General features: G+C 40.9%; 1 protein-coding gene across 1 annotated transcript in view; it reads right to left on the bottom strand.

Annotated features, from left to right (window-relative positions):
* The window catches only part of LOC143961285 (mucin-17-like), a 62,481-nt gene that overhangs the window by 22,460 nt on the left and 19,568 nt on the right, over positions 1-20,453 (bottom strand). Inside the window, exons 4-8 of the mRNA XM_077470536.1 lie at positions 12,554-12,675; positions 9,658-9,716; positions 6,652-6,860; positions 1,603-1,662; positions 1,347-1,515 (exon numbers count right to left, since the gene is read on the bottom strand). Coding sequence (XP_077326662.1) covers positions 1,347-1,515; positions 1,603-1,662; positions 6,652-6,860; positions 9,658-9,716; positions 12,554-12,675 — 619 coding nt within the window. The remainder of the gene's footprint in view (positions 1-1,346; positions 1,516-1,602; positions 1,663-6,651; positions 6,861-9,657; positions 9,717-12,553; positions 12,676-20,453) is intronic.

The following is a 20,453-nucleotide window of genomic DNA, read 5'->3' as shown; positions in this document are numbered from 1 at the left end:
GCCACACAACAGGGTGAGATTGGGGCGCAGAGCACTCCCAAGCCCACCCTATTTTGAAGCCTATTAGAGCCTCTGGCTCTAATCACGTGCTTCAAAATACACACCCCCACCTATCCCCACCATAGTATTTCATGTGTCCAGCATCCTGAAAGGGGCCAGGAACATGAATAGGGAGGGCGGCGAAGGTGTCGGAGGGGTGGCACCCTTGTGCCCAAAATGCACGGGCAACCCCTGCATCAGTCAGTAAAGGACAAATTGGTGAGGGCAGGCTATGAACTCGGTTGAATGTACTCTACAGGCTGCTGTTACTCGGTGCCCCCTAACACATTTAGATACTACACCCCAGGTAGCTTCCCCTCCTGCCCACCACCCAGTTCTAGTTCTGCTTACAACTCTACTAAAATCAAAAAGCCCTCCTATATTATTTTATGGTGGTGCTTGAACACCCGAGAGCTGCCTTTTGAAACCTCCTGCACCACAATACACCCTCCAAAGGTGAGTAAAATCATAGTAGGGAATAGGGATGAGCTGAACACCTCCCCCCCCTCGGTTCGGTTCGTACCAGAACCTGCGAACAGACCGAAAATTCATGCGAACTTTAGAACCCTGTTAAAGTCTATGGGACTCGAATGTTCAAAATCAAAAGTGCTAATTTTAAAGACTAATATGCAAGTTATTGTCCTAAAAAGGGTTTGGGGACCCGGGTCCTGCCCCAGGGGACATGTATCAATGCAAAAAAAAGTTTTAAAAACTGCAATTTTTTCGGGAGCATTGATTTTAATGACGTTTAAAGTGAAAAAAAAGGTGAAATATTACTTTAAATATCGTGCCGGGGGTGTCTATAGTATGCTTTTGAAGTGGCATGTGTTTCCTGTGTTTAGAACAGTCCCTGCACAAAATGGCATTTAAAACTGCTTGCAGTTTTAATGTAATGTCTGGTCCCGGCAATATGGATGAAAATCATTGAGAAAAATGGCATGGGTACCTCCCCCCCGCCCATTACCAGCCCCTTTGGGTCTTGTATGGATATTACGGGGAACCCTGTACCCAAATTAAAAAAAAGGAAAGGCAGGGGCCCCCAGGCATTATGGCGCAAATGGCCCATTATGTTCAGAATTCACTGAACGGACGAACAGCCGATGTTCGAGACGAACATGGGTTTGACTCGAACACAAAGCTCATCCCTACTAGGGAATTCAGGGCTCCATAACTCCTATTTTACATGTGGAGTTATGACCATGGCTGTGCCAGTGCTACTTCTTTTGGTACTTTATATGATCCCCACTCTTATCACAAAATGTTGAGAAACATATAAAACCTTTAATTGCTTTATAGTAAATACTTACAAGCATGCACGGCCAGTTTTGTACCGGATTTGACAAGTGCCTGTGTTACAGCTATTGTACTTCTCAGAGGAATCATCGCAGTCAGATATGCAAGTCAGTTCATCATCGGTGAAGAAGTATGGGCTATAAAATTCTTTGAAACCCTCTGGAAGTTTTTCCATGCAGAGCTCTGTGAAGGCAAGGCACATTCAGGCCACTACTCATATGGAAAACTGTGCAGCAGCAAACTTGAAATCAACATGAAAAAAATACTTACCCTCCACAGTTTTTAGTTTCACTTCGATTTTCAAACTGTTACCATCAATACAGAATCCAGCTGTAAAGTTTTAATAAGGGAAGTTGGTAAATAAGCCTTTACAACTGCAGCAATCATCTTATGGTTATTCAACATAATTTAACATAATGAAATGCAGCATATTGCTTTTTATTGCCAATTGTGGGTTCCATTGACACATCACCAGGCCAGTCTATGAGAGCACTGTGGCCAAGCTGTAATTCTAAGATATCTGAGCTTAAGTTCTGAGAAAATACATCATATTTCTGGGGTAATAGGGTTGATTTCCTGAAGGCAAAAAGACTGTTTACTTTGGAAGGAAATTTGCCCTAGAGCTTAGTGAATGAGGTGAGGACTTACACCATCCAATCATGTGCATGCAAAAATTTTTTTATTTTTTTTTGCACAGGATTGAAAGTGAAACGTCACACATTCATGGAGCTCTGGGGCAAATTTCCTTGCAAAGTGCTACTTCCCTCGCAAAGTGAACAGCCTATTTACCCTACTGTGCAAAATTTTTAGGCAGGTGTGAAAAATGCTGTAAATTAACAATGCTTTCAGAAATAGAAATGTTAATAGTTTATTTTTATCAATTAACAAAATGGAAAGTAAATGAACAGAAGAGAAATCCAAATCAAATAAATACTTGGTGTGACCACCCTTTACACGTCCAAGTGGGCCCACATTGTGGTTTAATACGCCCCCCTGTTGATTTGTGTTGATTTATATTCCTTATTTATCAGCACTGCCTCAGAGGGGACAGGGAAGGGGCGGGACGAGCACTGTTAGACTACATACAGGAGAATCTCCTGCTTACTCAGCGGCGTCTGTAAAAGGAAGTTGTGTCCTGGACTGCCATTGGATGATTGTTCTGTCTTACATAGGAGGCGGGACTTCGCATTAAAGAGGCCGCCGAGTAAACTTGAGATTCTCCTGTATGTAATCTGTTGGCTCTCATCCCGCCCCCTCCCTGTCCCCTGCGAGGCTGAAGATGGGCATCGATCAGGCTGCACTGATGGCAATGGTAAGGCTGCATTCATGGCACATGTAAGTCTGCATTCATGGCACATGTAAGGTTGCATTAATGGCACATGTGACTCTGCATTCATGGGACATGTGAGGATGAATTCAGGCACATGTTAGGCTTCATTCATGGCACATGTGAGGTCACATTGATTCCAATAGTAAGGCTACATTTATGGCAATGGCAAGGCTGCATTGATTGTAACAGTAAGGCTGCATTCATGGTAATGGTAAGGCTGTACAGGCATACCCCACTTTTAAGTACACAATGGGGTTTATTTACTAAAGCTGGAAAGTGTAAATCAGGCTCACTTCTGCATAGAAACCATTGAGCTTCTAACCTCGGCTTGTTCAAATAAGCTTGAGTAAAAACTTGGAAGCTCACTGGTTTCTATGCAGAAGTGAGACTGATTTTACACTTTCTAACTTTAGTAAGTAAACCCCATTGCGTACTTAAAAGTGGGGTATGCCTGTACTGATTGCAATAGTAAGGCTGCACAGATTCCAATTGTAAGGCTGCATTGATTGCAATTGTAAGGCTGCATTCAATGCAATGGTGAGGCTTCATTCATGGCATGGGTGAGGCTTCATTCATGGCATGGGTGAGGCTGCATTCATGGCAATGGTAAGGCTGCATTCATTGCATTGGTAAGGCTGCATTCATTGCAATGGTAAGGCTGCATTCATGGCAATGGTGAGGCTTCATTCATGGCGATGGTGAGGCTGAATTCATGGCAATGGTGAGACTTCATTCATGGCAATGGTGAGGCTAAATTCATGGCAATGGTGAGGCTGCATTCATGGCAATGGTGAGGCTGCAGATGGGCACTGATTGGGTTGCATTGGTGGGCACTGACCCTTATTTTGCTTCACAGTTCTTTATTTAAAACATTTTCCTGAAATGTTTTTTCCTGAAACTTCCCTCTTAAAGTGAAGGTGTGTGTCATACACCAGTGCGTGTTATATGCCGATAAATACGGTATATCCAAATAATACACCCAAGCTCTTCCTTAGTCCTGAACGGCGCTCAGGGATTTGCTGGGGCCAAAAAAGATATATATATATATATATATATATATATATATATATATATATATATATATACAAATGGAAAGGTGTTCCTCTTATGTGATTTTGAAGGGAAAAAAGCTCCCAAGGCCGACATCTTTCAACCGAGTTACTTCCAGGTTCGCAGGCTCTGGCACTGTGATTGGCATGGGACCTGAATAAACAGCACCAGCGGGCTGTTCCTTCAGTGCGCATATACGATAATGTCTGCAGCAGGGTATATAGTGAATATCTCCTAAACTGTGAAAGTTTAGGAGATATTTACAGTACTTACAGGTACGCCTTATTATAGGCTTACCTGTAGGTACAAGTGGTGCAACAGTGTTTACAACGACTTGAAACAGCACATCTTGAAACCCCAGTATGTTCTGAAATTTTTGCCTGGGAGAGACCTTAGTGATGCAGGATAACTACCTTCTGTCTTGTTGCTGTGTTCATTCTTGCCATGGTGACCCATGGCAAACTGTCTTCCGCAACCTCACCTTAATAGCAGAGTTTGGCTGTTCCTCACCAAGTTTGAAGTCTCCTACACACAGCTGTTTCTGTTTCAGTTAATGACTGTGTTTCAACCTACATATGAAATTGATGATCATTAGGACCTACTTGGTATAAATGGCTAATTGTACATCTGACTCTAATCCTACAAATTCCCTGACTTTGTGCAAGTGTACAAAGTGTACAAGTGTAATAATTGATGCTGATTTGAAGCCAAAGGGTAGTCACACCATATATTGATTTCATTTCGATTTTTCTTCCGTTCATTCACTTTGCATTTTTTAAATTGATAAATATAACCAATAAAAATAAAAATTCTTGAAAGCATTCTTACTTTACAGCATTTCTTCACTCCTTCCTAAAACTTTTGCACAGTACTATATACCTTAATAATATCTTAGGCCTCAAACACATGATCGGTTTGTTGGGCAACAAAACCGTAGGCTTTTGTCCGAAGGGAGTTGGCCCAAACTTGTCTTGCATACAAATGGCAGGGAATTGTCAGTCAACAAATACGAACGTACTACATTTTTTTTAGCTCTTTAGTGCCACCCTTTGGGTTCCTTCTGCTGATTTTATGTTAATAGAAGTTTGGTGAGTGTTGATTCACACTTTTCACTTTGCGCTTTTCATTTCGCAGTCTCCATTTTTCACTTTTCGTTTTGCATTTTTCATTTCGTATTTTTCAATTCATCAACCAGACATGATGCAGAATCGGAGGAAATAACGTGTAGCATGCTTAACGATAGCATGCTTAATTTTACTTGTTTTCTTTTTTTAATGCACAATAAAAAAATAGCGGAGAATAATACTTGGCTATGTGTTTTACTTCAAATGACAGTTTGGGAGTAGGCAGTTATTTTCGCATTAAAGAAGAAGAGAATTGTGCGGTGCATTTGCAGATTTCATAATTTTCCACGTCACAAATGTTAATTCTCCATTACGAACAATAGTTTACAAGACCAACCGCTTCCGGCCCATCCTTGCTTCCGAGCATGCGTGTTTGTACTTTGGACTTTTCTCCGACGGACTTGTGTACACACGATCGGAAAATGTGACAACAGACATTTGTCCACGGAAAATTTTAAAACCTGCTATCCAACGTTAGTCCTTGGAAGATCCAACAACAATTGTCAGATGGGGCATACACACAGTCAGGTTTTCTGCCAACAGCCTGTCATTTCCTGTCTGAAAATCAGATTGTGTGGCTTTAGACAACTATGAGAAAATATCCAAGATCCTTTTTGAGATAATTGGATTGAATGTTCACACTGACTACCAATGTAGGGAGTATTCTTTTTCCAAGTGAACATAAAGCTAATGTACCATGAACTGTAGATATAACAGTTATTATCAGGGCTTCCCTGAGACCAGAACATTATTTCAAAGGTGATTATCTCCTTTGCATGAATGAAATAACTGAATAGGAAGTGTAATTCCGTTGTATGAATGAATAATATTCTTGAAGTCTTTCTGCCCTCTAGGACTGGGGTTGTCCTCAGACGATTGAAAAAACAAATAAAAGACAGAGGGCGCACTGGCCTAGTGCATTATCCCACAAAGTTTTATTAAAAAGTGTAATAAATAAGAACTAGACTCGTGCAGTTTGTTTCATTCCAAATTCAAATTCGGACGAATTTACCATTTTCAGAAGTTCGGATGTATCCGAATTTCTGAATTAAAATAGTACCAAATTTAAATGAATCCGAAATAATGTAGAAAAAAATTTGGACGAAATTTGAATTTGAATCGATTCAAATAGTTTTTGAACCAATTTTGAATAATTTTCAAATTCTTTTAACATTCAAAAAGTTTTTGAATTGGAAAAGTTTTCGACTTTTTTTCCAATTTCCAAAGAGGATAAAACAGAATAGAAAGGAATAGAATAGAAATGAATAGAATAGAAATGAATATGACTGAAAATTAAATAAAATAATAAAATAGAGTAAAACAGAACAAAATAGAAGAACAGAATAGAATAGAAACAAATAAAATAGAATAAAAAACAAATAGAAAAAAATAGAAAGACTATAACCATCTTCTAAAATTCGAATTTCAAATAGAATACTTCCAAAATCGAATTAAATTGCACCGCAAAGATATCAGTACTCGGTATTGGTGGACCAAAAGCATCTGTACTTGTACTCGCCTATAAAAAAAAAAAAAGAAATAAAAAACGGTGCAACCCTAAGGCTGAGTTCACCTTTTTAAAAAATTAAATAAATGTTTAAAGTAAAAAAATTGGAATTTAATTTTTTTTTCTAATAAGCATTGCACTGCTGATCATCACTTCATGAGTGCAATGTCCAGCTCCTGGAGACTCTCAGGAGAGCCCAAACTTCCAATATTTGCAGACAATTACTTTAGAGTAGAAAGATCAATCAGGCTCACCAGTACAAGAGTCACTGCTGGAAAGAATGGACCTATAAAGATAAAAATACTTACACTTGTCATTTGTGCATTGTTGGAGTATGTCTAATTGTTCTTCTAGTATTTGCAGTGGTTTACTGTATGCATCAGTGGTCATATTCAAGTCTTTCCTTAATGGTATCCTGAAGTTGACGTCATAATTCACATTCATATCGCCACTCCTAGCCGATACATCAGCACTTCTTGCAAAGACTCTTCCTTTCCTAGCTGAGCCACTTCCAGGTCTACCAGAGAAACACATAGAGCAATTGAGAGAATCCATATTTACTAGACATGTGCAGAATGGAAAAAAAATGTTTAGTTTAATTTTGATTATTTATTTACATACATGTATTTAATTAAATTAGTTTAACCCATTTATTTTGTTTTCGGTATTCGTTTAGTTTATACGATTCACATTTTTCAAATTCAAATCATTTTGAATAGTTTTCGAATTTAAATCGATTTGAATAATTTTCGAATTTGAATAGTTTCAAATTGTTTTTTAATTCAAATCAATTTAAATCGTTTTCGGATTCGAATCATTTTTGGATTCGAATCGATTTCAAATTTGAATTGTTTTAAAATAGTTTTCCAATTCAAATCGTTTTCCAATTTCAATAGAATACAATAGAAAAATACAATAAAATAAATGCAATAGAAAAAAAAAAAAAGGAAAACAATGAACCACAGAGTTGGGATTTTTAAGGCAATTAAAAAAAAAAAAAAAAGTATTGAGTTTGGGATGATTTCCATAAAAATCTTTATTTATACAAACACCAATATTTGAGGATTAATAGAATTAATAGGATTAATAGAGAAGTATTCAACATATACAGTGCTAGAGTAATGCCCCGTACACACGATTGGAAATTCTACCAGCAAAAGTCCGATGAGAGTTTTTGGTCGGAAAATGCAACCTTGTGTATGCTCCATCAGACTTTTGCTGGTGGAATTTCGACCAGCAAAAGACTGAGAGCAGGTTCTCAATTTGTCGGTTGGAAAAAGTTCTGATCGGAAATTCCAATCGTACAAATTCCTACGCATGCTCGGAAACAATTTGACGCATGCTCAGAAGCATTGAACTTCATTTTTTTGGCTGGTCATAGTGTCATACGTCATCGCGTTCTTGACGGTCGAAAGTTCAGAGAACCTTTGTGTGACCGTGTGTATGCAAGCCAAGCTTGAGCGGAATTCCGCTGGAAAGACCATCAGAGCTTTTTCCGATCAAAATTCCAATTGTGTGTACGGGGCATAATAAAAACATTGCACGATAGATAATCTTGAAGTGGTATTCCCAACTACTTGCTGTTCCACCATTAGTAATATTGCAGATGGTTCCCTTCTATTGGTTTCCATCTGCAATATCATTGGTGGAACAGCAAGTAGTTTTCAAATTTTCACATTTCTGAATTTACGTATTTTCAAACTAAAAAAATGTCAAATTTATGAATACTGCATCTAAACGAATGGAGCATAACAAATTTTTTAATAACAGTAAATAATAATGAAACGTTTTCATTATTATTATTTATTATTATTATTTTGTTACATTCCATTCGTTTAGATGTGGCATTCGGTATTTCGGATAATTTGTAACGTCAGATAAAATCGTATTTGTTACGTTCACTAACAGCCGAATTTGAATGGAAATTCCGGTACCTATAATTTAATAGTTAATTATTATTAGTTAATTAGTCATTATTTCAGTTTTTCGTATTTTCAGGTTTTCAAATTTTCAAATTTTCAAATTTTTCAATTTCAAATTTTTCAAATTTTCAAATTTACGAATGGAACATAATGAATTAAAATTTTTCCAAAGAACAAAATTATTTGTAAAAATTAATTTTCGATCATAATGACTGACCTGGAAGACAAAAAAGAAAAAAAGAAAAAAACAGAATGAAACAAAAACAAGCAAATTTTTTGGCAGTGCACATGTCTACCTTGGACCATTACATCCCACACATGATTTAAAGCCTAGATGTAAGGAAGTGCATTCATCTTTTACAATCTTCTTTATCTTGAGTATGGGAATGGTAAATAAACATTTTAAAATGGATTTTGGTTTTCCAAAGACATATGCATGCAAGGAAACCTGTGAGAAATGAAGAAGTTGCTGATCCAATCATAAAAACAGAACAGAAAAATAAAGGAAAGAAGATAAAGTGAAAGTGGAGGCATGAAGAGCAAAGAAATTATGTGGAAGTAGTGATAGCAGATGGAAAAAGAGGAAAAGCTGCCCTCTCTAGTAGAGCTGCACAATTAATCGTTAAAAATCTCGATTCAACCCCCCTGATGATCTCTATTACAGAGTTTGCCGATTCTTTCATATAACAAGTGGAGAGACTTATTTGCTCACTCAGCTGTCAAAAGAAAACATCCGGGCAGTCTGCCACGTTTTTAAAATGAAACATTGTAACTAACTCTTCCTCCTTAGATCAAAGGGAAACTTCTGTGTGTAAAGGAAAAAATCTAGGCAGTCTGCCAAGTTTTTAAACAATGTGTAAATGCAGGAAGTTTAACCATTTAGGGTCTAAATCTTTTTCTGACACTTGTTTAAGTTAAAAGCAATATTTTTTGCTAGAAAATTACTTGGAATCCCCAAACGTTATATATATATATATATTTAGCAGAGACCCTAGGGAATAAAATGTCAATAGGTGCAATATTTTATGTCACACTGTATTTGCCCAGCGGTCTTTGAAATGCAATTTTTTGGGAAAAAATACACTTCAATGAATTAAAAAAATAAATAAAAATGAAACAATAAAGTTAGCCCAATTGTTTTGTTTTAATGTGAAAGATGATGTTACGCCGTGAGAATCGTGAGAGAATCGTGATCTATCTTCTAAGCAAAAAAATTGTGATTATCATTTTAGCCAGAATCGTGCAGCTCTACTATCTAATGCCTATAAGATTCTAATCAGGGCAGAACCAGCAATTTATTTGTGCTCCAAATCATCCTTGTACCTTTTTCTAGGAGAATAATTTGATGTCACATTCTATGAGCCTCAAAAACTAAATTCTGGTTATTCTCACCTTATCTGTTTAATCTCCACTCCGACATAGTCTTCGATGTTTGAAAAATAGATGTACATCTACAAAGGGAAGAAGAAAAGGGAAGAAAGAATAAAACATGTTTATGTACAACAGTGGAGGCTGGTGCTCAAAATGTTTTTTTTTTGGGGAGGGGGGCGCAAAATATTTTGAAAAAAAATCATCAATTGCAGCCACTGTGCCATCAAACATTGACGCTGTACCCATCAAACACTGCCCCTGTGCTATCAAATGCTGCCAGTGTGCCCTTAAATGCCCCCAGTATGACGCTTGCTGTCTGCCTGGCACTTACCGGGCACAGTTGGTGTGTCAGCAGGTGACAGCCATGAGCAGGGTCCTTCCTGCATCTCCTGCCGTCTTCATCTCCTGTCCTCTCCTCCTGATAGGCATCCAATAGTGGTGCCTGTTGTTTCAGCCAATCAGGTGATGGGTAATAGATCCGAGCACCTGATTGGCGGAGAGGCGGTTTAGTGTTAGGAAAGCGAATATTCATTTGCTTTTCTAACAAAGCTGAGTGACCTGCGAACGCCCAGCATGGCACTCACAGGTCACTTTTTTTGACGCTTATTAGAGCCTATGGCTCTAATCAGGTGCTTCAGAAACCACCCCCCCCCCCCCCCCCGCTGCTGGAATTCAGGCACCCTGCGCCTGAAAAGGGGCCGGGCATCTGAATAGGGGGTGGTAGCGGTGGCCATAGATAGATTTATGCAATGCATGAATCTATTTATTGGTGATAGAGGGGTGGCAGGAGGGAGGGGGCAGCACTGCCACTGATGTAGAACAACACAATTTGTAAATTTGTAAATTCATAAATTAGAAAATTAGAAAAATTAGAAAATCCGAAAAATAATAATAAAAATCCGAAAATTCAAAAGAACAAAAATCCAAAAATTTGAAAACCCGAAAATTAGAAAATCCAAAATAATAACTAACTAACTAATAATAATAACTATTACTAATTATTAAATTATAGGAACAGTAATTTTTAATAACATTCAATTACAATATGACTTGTGATGCAATTGTATATGCTATATTATTATTTTTTCGTTATTTGCTATTTTTTTCCTCCCAAAAAAGTGGAGTTACCCTTTAATTGAACATCAAATTTTAAAAAGATTATAAATGGCTCATCCTATTCTAATAGTACTATGCATGCAATATATCAAAATATACCGCAGATTTTCCTTACAAACCAAGCCGTGGACCACGTTAGCGGTAAAGCGGCACTTTACCGTCGCTTAGGGCCTCTTTTAAGCTGCTAACGGGGGGACTTTTAACCCCCACTAGCGGCTGAAGAAAGGGTTAATAGCGCCCATGTAGTGCCGCTGCCGAAGTGCTTTGCAGGCACATCAGCAGCAGTGCCCATTCATTTCAATGGACAAGGGCAGTGGAGGAGAGATGTATACACCGCTCCTCCACCAGCCTCAGTGTGAAAGGGGTCTTAGTATAAACACCTTACTGCAACTCAATGCAACACATCTCCCATATATACAGAAATGAATTCCAGTCACCCAGTAATCATTAACCACTTTCAGACCGGACCATTTTGCTGGCTTAAGACTGCGTCGCTTTAACTGACAATTGCGCGGTCATGCAAAGTCATGCAAAAAGCTCCCAAACAAATTTGATGTCCTTTTTTAACACAAATAGAGCTTTCTTTTGGTGGTATTTGATCACCCCTGCGGGTTTTATTTTTTGCGCTATAAACAAAAATATAATATCCCCCAAAAATATATAAAAAAACTTTTTTTCCCCTCAGTTTAGGCCGATACGTATTCTTCTACATATTTTTGGTAAAAAAGGCATCCCCTGCAACACAAATGTCATTTTTGGAGAGATACTTTCAATAGGAACACGTCTAAAGGGATGCAGGCCCAGCAACTTTTCTCATTAGTGCTCTGCAGCGTCACACCTGACAGTTAATTATGAAACCACTCTCATTAGACCCACTTAGTACAAGTACACAGAGAAACATGGAAGGATTTTTTCAGAATAACAAAAGGTAGGAATCTGCAGCATAATTTTTTTCTCAACAAAAGTGGAGTTACGCTTTAATTGAACAAGCTGGAGTTATAAGCTGATTTGCTACCATGCACATATTTTGCACTCTCCTTTATTTGTTAGCCCTATTAGCCCTAATGATGGTAAGCACTTACTGAAATGATGTGCCATTCAAACCTTGCAGAATCAGTCATTCCTATCAACAACTAATAAGAACATTTCATTACCAATGGGCAGGGGCGTTGCTAGGTCTGCAAAAGATATATATATATATATATATATATATATATATATAAAATCAGGGTCCCCAGAGAGCCTCCCCCTTAAATCAGGGTCCCCAGAGAGCCTCCCCTCCCCTTGAGGACCCCAGCAGAGACCCGGGGCTATGGCCACCAGATGTGAGGCTATAGCTCCAAAAGCCACCCCCTAGCGACACCACTGCCAATGGGAAACCTTTAGTTACCAATGCCAGCAGTCAATGACTAATAAGATATAAACAATAACCAATAACAGACATTCAGCGACCAATGGGAAAAATAAAGTGGCCAATGGGATTTAGTGACCAATGGGATCCTTCCTTGACCAACAAGAAACAGTGACAAATATGAAACACTGCAACCAATGCTAATGTTTAGAACCAATGGGAAAAGTCCAGTGACCAACAGTAACAATCAGAGAGAAGTAGAAACATCCAGCAAACAATTGCACATTTAATGAACAATAAGAACATTTGGGGACCAACTAATTCTATTTTTCTGACTGTCTTACTCAGCCCAAAGAGGTATATATAACATAATATATGTAATTGCTCTGTGAGTTTTATAGCCATTTACAAATAAATCTAATAAGGTATTAAATATACATGAAATTTCACCTCATTTGTAAATTCAACCTCAAACTTTTTATATTCAAAAGATGAGGGATCCTGGAACTTCTCGTGATAAGCTCTGTTAGTGATTTTCATTTCCACCATTATTGTTGCTAGCACTGTTTTGCCTATAAAAAGAATGAACACTGGGTTAACAATGTATATAAATGTCCAAATATACCCATACACATTATTCTGTATACCTACAATATATTACGTCCTTCCTTTCCTAAAGGGTACCTATTTTTTATCTATAATATTATCTACATTTTTCTCTTTAAATATATAGGTATAGACAGTATAAGTCCTGTCTATGTATAATTTACAATACGATATATACACTGCAAGGGTCATATTTGATTATTACAATTTCAGGCTCTGATTTCACTTTAGTAGAGCTTAAGAATGCTTAATTTATGGAACAACAACTATGTAAACTATATAGGAAATGTAAACAAATACAACCAGGTTAGGGTTTAAAAAAAAAGCTCAGAACAGATACTAACTAAAAATGCAATACTGGTTTCATTTAAAGTGGTTGTAAACCCTTACAAACCACTTTGACCTACAGGTAAGGCTAGATTAAGGCTTACCTGTAGGTCCAAGAAATATCTCCCAAACCTATACGGTTTAGGAGATATTTGCCCGAAGATAGGCACCGCTATCTACGCCGCATGCGCCATAGACAGCGGCGCGCAGGCGCACTGAGCGGGGCACCGTCGATGACGGCAATGCCGCGAGTCTCGGCTCCCGTCCGCATGCGCGGGAGTGACGTCATCGCTGCTCCGGCGAATCACAGCGCCAGAGCAGCGAGACCCACGGAGACCCACCAAGAAGATGGACGCTCGGAACTACAGGGGACAGCGGTGACTTCGCTGGCTCCTGTGTCAGGTAAGTGACACATTATGAACTACTATGCGATGCATAGTAGTCCATTATGCTTTGCCTTTACAGGGAATGAAAGAGGAAGTAAACCCATCAGGGTTTACTTCCTCTTTAAAGTAAACATGCACAAACAAGAATGACCAAGCATATACAAAATAAAATTTTAACAAAACTGCAAATTTTTCAAAAATATTGGCAAAACTTAACTCTAATGCCCTGTACACACGGTCGGAAATTCCAACGGAAAAGGTCCGATCCGATTATATTGTCGGAAAATCCGATCGTGTGTGGGCTCTATCGGACTTTTTCCGTCAGAAAATTCAGACTGAAAAAGTTTGAGAGCAGGATCTCAAATTTTCTGACTTTGTCCGATCACTTGTAGAGAATTCCAATCAGACAAAGTGCCACGAATGCTTAGATCAAATTACAAGACCAAAGCTATTGGCTAGTAAACTCAAGGTAGTCCCGTCGTAACGAATGAATGTCATCACGTTCCAGACGATTTTCCATCAACTTTGTCCAACCGTGTGTATGCAACACCAGTTTCGGACAAAATGCATCGGATTTTGTTGTTGGAATTTCCAACCGCGTGTACGGGGGCTAGTTCTACCATGTTTTCATTTTAGGTAAAATCTCTAAAGAAAAAAATATACCTTTTAGAAAATGCTCTCACAATGCTTTTCCAAGTGGTTTGTGCTTTTACTAATATATTTTTGTGTATTTTGTTGTTTATTTGATTTTTTTCACAGCAAGAAAAAATAACTTATTAGGCCTCATACACACGGACGTATTATTCAATGGGCTCATACACACAATGGCGTTTTTGAGCTGTAACAGGCATGGCTGTTTTTAAGCTCCAAAAAAAACTCAAGGACCAGCGCCTTCAGAGGCTCCAGCGTTAGAGCGGTTTTGACACTAACGCGCAAAAACGCGCATTAACGTGCATTAACACTCATTAACGCTATACCAATGTTTTTTAGCGTCAGCATTTTTGAGCTGTAAAAATGTTTATAATGTAATGGGATATTATTTTGAAAAAAACGCGCCTTAGCTTTAACACTTAGAAACGCCGTTAAACTCGCATTGACGCCAGAGCAAAACGCTAATAAAATCAAGTTTTTAATGCTGATTTTTTCCAGACGTTGTAACTAGCTTGACAGGCCATTTTTTATAACGTCCGTGTGTATGAGGCCTAAAGGGACAATGGATAACATTATTTCGGGGGGGGGGGGGGGGGGGAATTGTCCACTACCAATTTAATTATTTTATTTGACTTTTTTGCTATTTTTATTCTTTCAATAGAAAAAAACAAACAAACAAACAAATAAAAATAAAATACACAATGCACACACAATAAAAGTAAAAAGCAAGGGAAGAGAAAAATACATATTATTTTTTATTTTTTATTATTACCACAGAAAAAAAATACAAACAAAGAAATATTTTAAAGAGTCAGTATTCAAACTGTAATAGTAGGAAGAAAAAAAAAACACTATTAACATAATAATGACTTTCTCTGCAGACTCAGCTGCACTGGACAGTGAATGAATAGGAAATGCCCTGTGCTGAGAGGCTTCCTGTTCATTCTCGCGCTGAAGCTTAGTAAACACAGTTTACCATGCTTCAGTTATGAATGAACACAGTGAGTGAGTGTGTTCACTGTATTCATTTAGAAAAGGAAGGGGGCCATGAATTATATTTTTACTAGCCCCTTCCCCCAGTCTCCATTCTGGGAATGCAACATGGGGGGAAGCACAGACAATAGGGGAAATCAACACCACATGCAGTGATTAGGGTGTGCCCAGGCACACCCCCTGTGCACACCTATGGATCAGGCAAGGGCATGTTGGTGGGGTGGATGGGATCAGGCAGAGGCATGGTGGTGGGATGGATGGGATCAGGCAGAGGCATGGTGGTGGTGGGTGGGGGGTGACACTGGCACTCACCAGCTCTCAGTGTCAGTTTATTCCCCCTACTCCATGCTCGGTGTGTCTCTGTCTCTTTTTCCCCTTCCGGTGCCTCCAGTGAAGCCTCTCCTGACGTTGGGTCTCCACGAGCCCCTCCCCCTGCACTCTACTGGCTGTCAACGCATCATCTGACTTTCTGCTTCAGTGAAGGGGAGGTGGCTTTATCCACCATGCAGGCTCTGTCTCTGTGTTTCTCCAGGAGAGGCAGAGCACCGCATGCAGCGACAGATGACATAATCAGAGATCGATGTGCCGACTCACAGCATTGATGCAGAATCGCGAACATCTGAATCGCTATGCATTGATGCTGCGATATATATACACACCCCTAGTTTATTCACATGTGGGATCTATACATGGACTTCCAAACTTTAGGTATTTTTATAATTTAAATGAATATTTATTTGTTTATTCACTATGGTGATTTATGATATGTAATTTATGATATAAGAGCGTGGTTTATTTGCTTCTTTTCACACATGTGGTATTGCCTTACACAGGAGGAGTAGCAAAATGTGTTTTGAGGTGTAGTGGCAAGTATGCATATGCTGTGTGAGAGAAATGACCTGTTAATAGTGATGGCCGAACGGTTCGCCCGGCGGTCGTTTCGCGGCGAATTTCCGACATTCGCGGTCCGCACGTTCGAACGCCTTTTTCCGTCGTTCGCCGCGGCGGACTTACGTGTTTAATGTATACAAGAACTTTAACCTTTGGTGACACGTTTATCATGTGATACAGGACAGCCAATTGAGACATGACAGCACATGGACACTTGTACATTCCCCCTAACCTATAAATACACCCGATCCGGTGGCCATTTTACATTCTTTCTTCTGTTAAGATAGGGACAGGTTCCTGTGTGGAGTAGGGAGAGATAAACCACTAGCTATTTGGTACACAAAAGTTCTTTTCAGGACTGGTATAGGTGTTAGGTGTTGATAGGTTTGCTGTGCTGCTGATTCTTGCAGCAGCCTGAGTGTCTTTTGTTAGTTTAGAGAAAGGGAAAGGACGGTGTATGCTACAGGGACAGCCAGATTAGTCTTTCATCATCATCATCATCATCATCATCATTAGCTGTTACTATCAAGGTCCACAAAAGAGCTGTTCCAGTAACCACTAATCGTTCTCTTTTTTTGCCAATTTGTATAGGGACAGGAAGGAAGCAGTGTTGTCAGGCAGTGAGGGTAATTTTAAAGACTTGCTGTTATTATTAGTTCCACAAAGGTTCTTTTCAGGACTGGTATCAGTGGTACAGTAATAGGCTTGTACATGTATAATATTCTTTCTTCCAAATATAGAAAGGATATTATACTTGACTGCTGCCCTTCTGCTGCAGTCTGCTAAACATTCACAACTCACTTGTTCCACAAAAGTTCTTATAAGGACTGGTAACTTGGTATAGGGTGCTACGGTACATAGGCTTGAGTGCGGTACAGTCTGCTGTTCTGTAAGGACCGCTATCGGTCCACAATAGATAGGGTTGACGTGCACCACTGCTGACCGCTGCCCTATACTGCAGCAGTCCTTCAGCGGTATAGGGACTGACGTACAGTCTGCTAATCACTAACACACAACCTGCTTGTTCCACAAAAGTTCTTATAAGGACTGGTAACTTGGTATAGGGTGCTACGGTACATAGGCTTGAGTGCGGTACAGTCTGCTGTTCTGTAAGGACCGCTATCGGTCCACAATAGATAGGGTTGACGTGCACCACTGCTGACCGCTGCCCTATACTGCAGCAGTCCTTCAGCGGTATAGGGACTGACGTACAGTCTGCTAAAAACTAATACACAACCTGCTTGGTCCACAAAAGTTCTTATAAGGACTGGTAACTTGGTATAGGGTGCTACGGTACATAGGCTTGAGTGCGGTACAGTCTGCTGTTCTGTAAGGACCGCTATCGGTCCACAATAGATAGGGTTGACGTGCACCACTGCTGACCGCTCACCTATACTGCAGCAGTCCTTCAGCGGTATAGGGACTGACGTACAGTCTGCTAAACACTAATACACAACCTGCTTGTTCCACAAAAGTTCTTATAAGGACTGGTAACTTGGTATAGGGTGCTACGGTACATAGGCTTGAGTGCGGTACAGTCTGCTGTTCTGTAAGGACCGCTATCGGTCCACAATAGATAGGGTTGACGTGCACCACTGCTGACCGCTCACCTATACTGCAGCAGTCCTTCAGCGGTATAGGGACTGACGTACAGTCTGCTAATCACTAACACACAACCTGCTTGTTCCACAAAAGTTCTTATAAGGACTGGTAACTTGGTATAGGGTGCTACGGTACATAGGCTTGAGTGCGGTACAGTCTGCTGTTCTGTAAGGACCGCTATCGGTCCACAATAGATAGGGTTGACGTGCACCACTGCTGACCGCTCACCTATACTGCAGCAGTCCTTCAGCGGTATAGGGACTGACGTACAGTCTGCTAAACACTAATACACAACCTGCTTGTTCCACAAAAGTTCTTATAAGGACTGGTAACTTGGTATAGGGTGCTACGGTACATAGGCTTGAGTGCGGTACAGTCTGCTGTTCTGTAAGGACCGCTATCGGTCCACAATAGATAGGGTTGACGTGCACCACTGCTGACCGCTCACCTATACTGCAGCAGTCCTTCAGCGGTATAGGGACTGACGTACAGTCTGCTAAAAACTAATACACAACCTGCTTGGTCCACAAAAGTTCTTATAAGGACTGGTAACTTGGTATAGGGTGCTACGGTACATAGGCTTGAGTGCGGTACAGTCTGCTGTTCTGTAAGGACCGCTATCGGTCCACAATAGATAGGGTTGACGTGCACCACTGCTGACCGCTCACCTATACTGCAGCAGTCCTTCAGCGGTATAGGGACTGACGTACAGTCTGCTAAACACTAATACACAACCTGCTTGTTCCACAAAAGTTCTTATAAGGACTGGTAACTTGGTATAGGGTGCTACGGTACATAGGCTTGAGTGCGGTACAGTCTGCTGTTCTGTAAGGACCGCTATCGGTCCACAATAGATAGGGTTGACGTGCACCACTGCTGACCGCTCACCTATACTGCAGCAGTCCTTCAGCGGTATAGGGACTGACGTACAGTCTGCTAATCACTAACACACAACCTGCTTGTTCCACAAAAGTTCTTATAAGGACTGGTAACTTGGTATAGGGTGCTACGGTACATAGGCTTGAGTGCGGTACAGTCTGCTGTTCTGTAAGGACCGCTATCGGTCCACAATAGATAGGGTTGACGTGCACCACTGCTGACCGCTCACCTATACTGCAGCAGTCCTTCAGCGGTATAGGGACTGACGTACAGTCTGCTAAACACTAATACACAACCTGCTTGTTCCACAAAAGTTCTTATAAGGACTGGTAACTTGGTATAGGGTGCTACGGTACATAGGCTTGAGTGCGGTACAGTCTGCTGTTCTGTAAGGACCGCTATCGGTCCACAATAGATAGGGTTGACGTGCACCACTGCTGACCGCTCACCTATACTGCAGCAGTCCTTCAGCGGTATAGGGACTAAGAGTTTTGTCACAGGGTCATTTAAAAAATGACATGCAGAGGAAGAGGCAGGCCCTTCCGCAGGGGTGGTAGGGGTAGGGCAGGAGCAACAGGCTTGAGCCAAAGTGGGAAGTTGCAGAAGGTGCGTTCAATTACTTTAAAGGATGCACCAGACTTGGTTGAGTGGCTCGCTCAGCCTTACTCTTCTGCACCCTCCTCATCCTCTCGATCTGCACCCTCTTCTTCACTCTCTGCTATGTGCACCCCCAAAGACACTACCACCAACAACACGACCACCACCACCACCACCACATACCTTCCGCTTGAGTCACTGGAATTATTTTCCGATCCATATCAAGAGGACATTTCTGATGCGCAGCCACTCTTGGTATTGGATCAGGAAGAGGAGGTAGCAACAAGCGCTACTCAGCAGTCTGACGCCAGTACCCAGATCAGCCCAAGGAGGAGGTTGGTCCCCGGTGTTGCTGCCTACTCCGAGATCTCTACTTATAGCGGTGGGGAAGGTGACGTTGATGATGACGTGTCTAGTGATGTCACGTGGGTGCCCACAAGAGAGGAAGAGGAGGGGAGTTCAGAGGGAGATATGGACCAGCAGATAGGGAGGAGAAGCAGCAATGACTTACATTGCACAGCAGGGACAAAGCAGACTGCAAATGTATCAGGAGCGAGTCATCGACCATGTACGGTCACATCTGGCGCTCCCAGGACACCGGCACATGGCTCCGCAGTGTGGGCTTTTTTTAACGTGTCCGCTGCTGACAATAGCGTTGCCATCTGCAATCTTTGCAGTCAACGCGTTAGTCGCGGTAAGCCCAATACTCACCTAGGGACGACCGCCTTAAGAAGGCACATGAGCAGCCATCACCGAGCCCAGTGGGAGCAACGGAACACACAAAGCCACACTGCAGGCTCTCACCGTCCAGCCTCGTCTTCTACTTCTCCTTCTCCTCTCTCCTCACAATTGTCCTCCACTCCACCTTCCATCACGCCAAGCTCACATTTTTCTGCAAAAAGGCAGGCTTCCGTGGGCCTAATGTTTGAGCGTAAAAAAATGATGATGCCGGATAACCCTCTTGCCCAACGGTTGGCGGCTGGCTTGTCAGAACTCATAGCCCGCCAACTACTGCCATATAAACTGGTGGACTCGGAGGCCTTTCGCAAATTTGTGGCCATTGGAACACCACAATGGAAGGTCCCAGGAAGGAAGTATTTCTCAGAGAAGGGCATCCCAGAGCTATATGGCCATGTTCAGCGGCAAGTGAATGTATCTCTGGCACACAGTGTCGGTGCCAAGATACATCTGACCACAGACACGTGGTCTAGCAAACACGGGCAGGGAAGGTATATCAGTTTTACTGCCCACTGGGTGAACCTTCTGACGGCCGTCAAGCATGTAACCCGTGGCACCCGTGTAGATTTGGTTTTACCGCCACGGATTGCATGCAGGCCTGACTCTTCTTCTCCTCCTCCTACTCCATCCTCCTCCCTCTCCTCCTCAGCTGCCTCCTCCTTTTCCGCTGCTAGCGTCTC

This window comes from Lithobates pipiens, unplaced genomic scaffold (genome assembly GCF_037356315.1).
Source record: "Lithobates pipiens isolate NorthernLeopardFrog02 unplaced genomic scaffold, aLitPip1_a1.2 Scaffold_8, whole genome shotgun sequence".
Taxonomy (NCBI): Eukaryota; Metazoa; Chordata; class Amphibia; order Anura; family Ranidae; genus Lithobates; species Lithobates pipiens.
The sequence above is the reverse complement of the archived record's forward strand: the minus strand, read 5'-3'. Positions and strand labels throughout refer to the sequence as shown.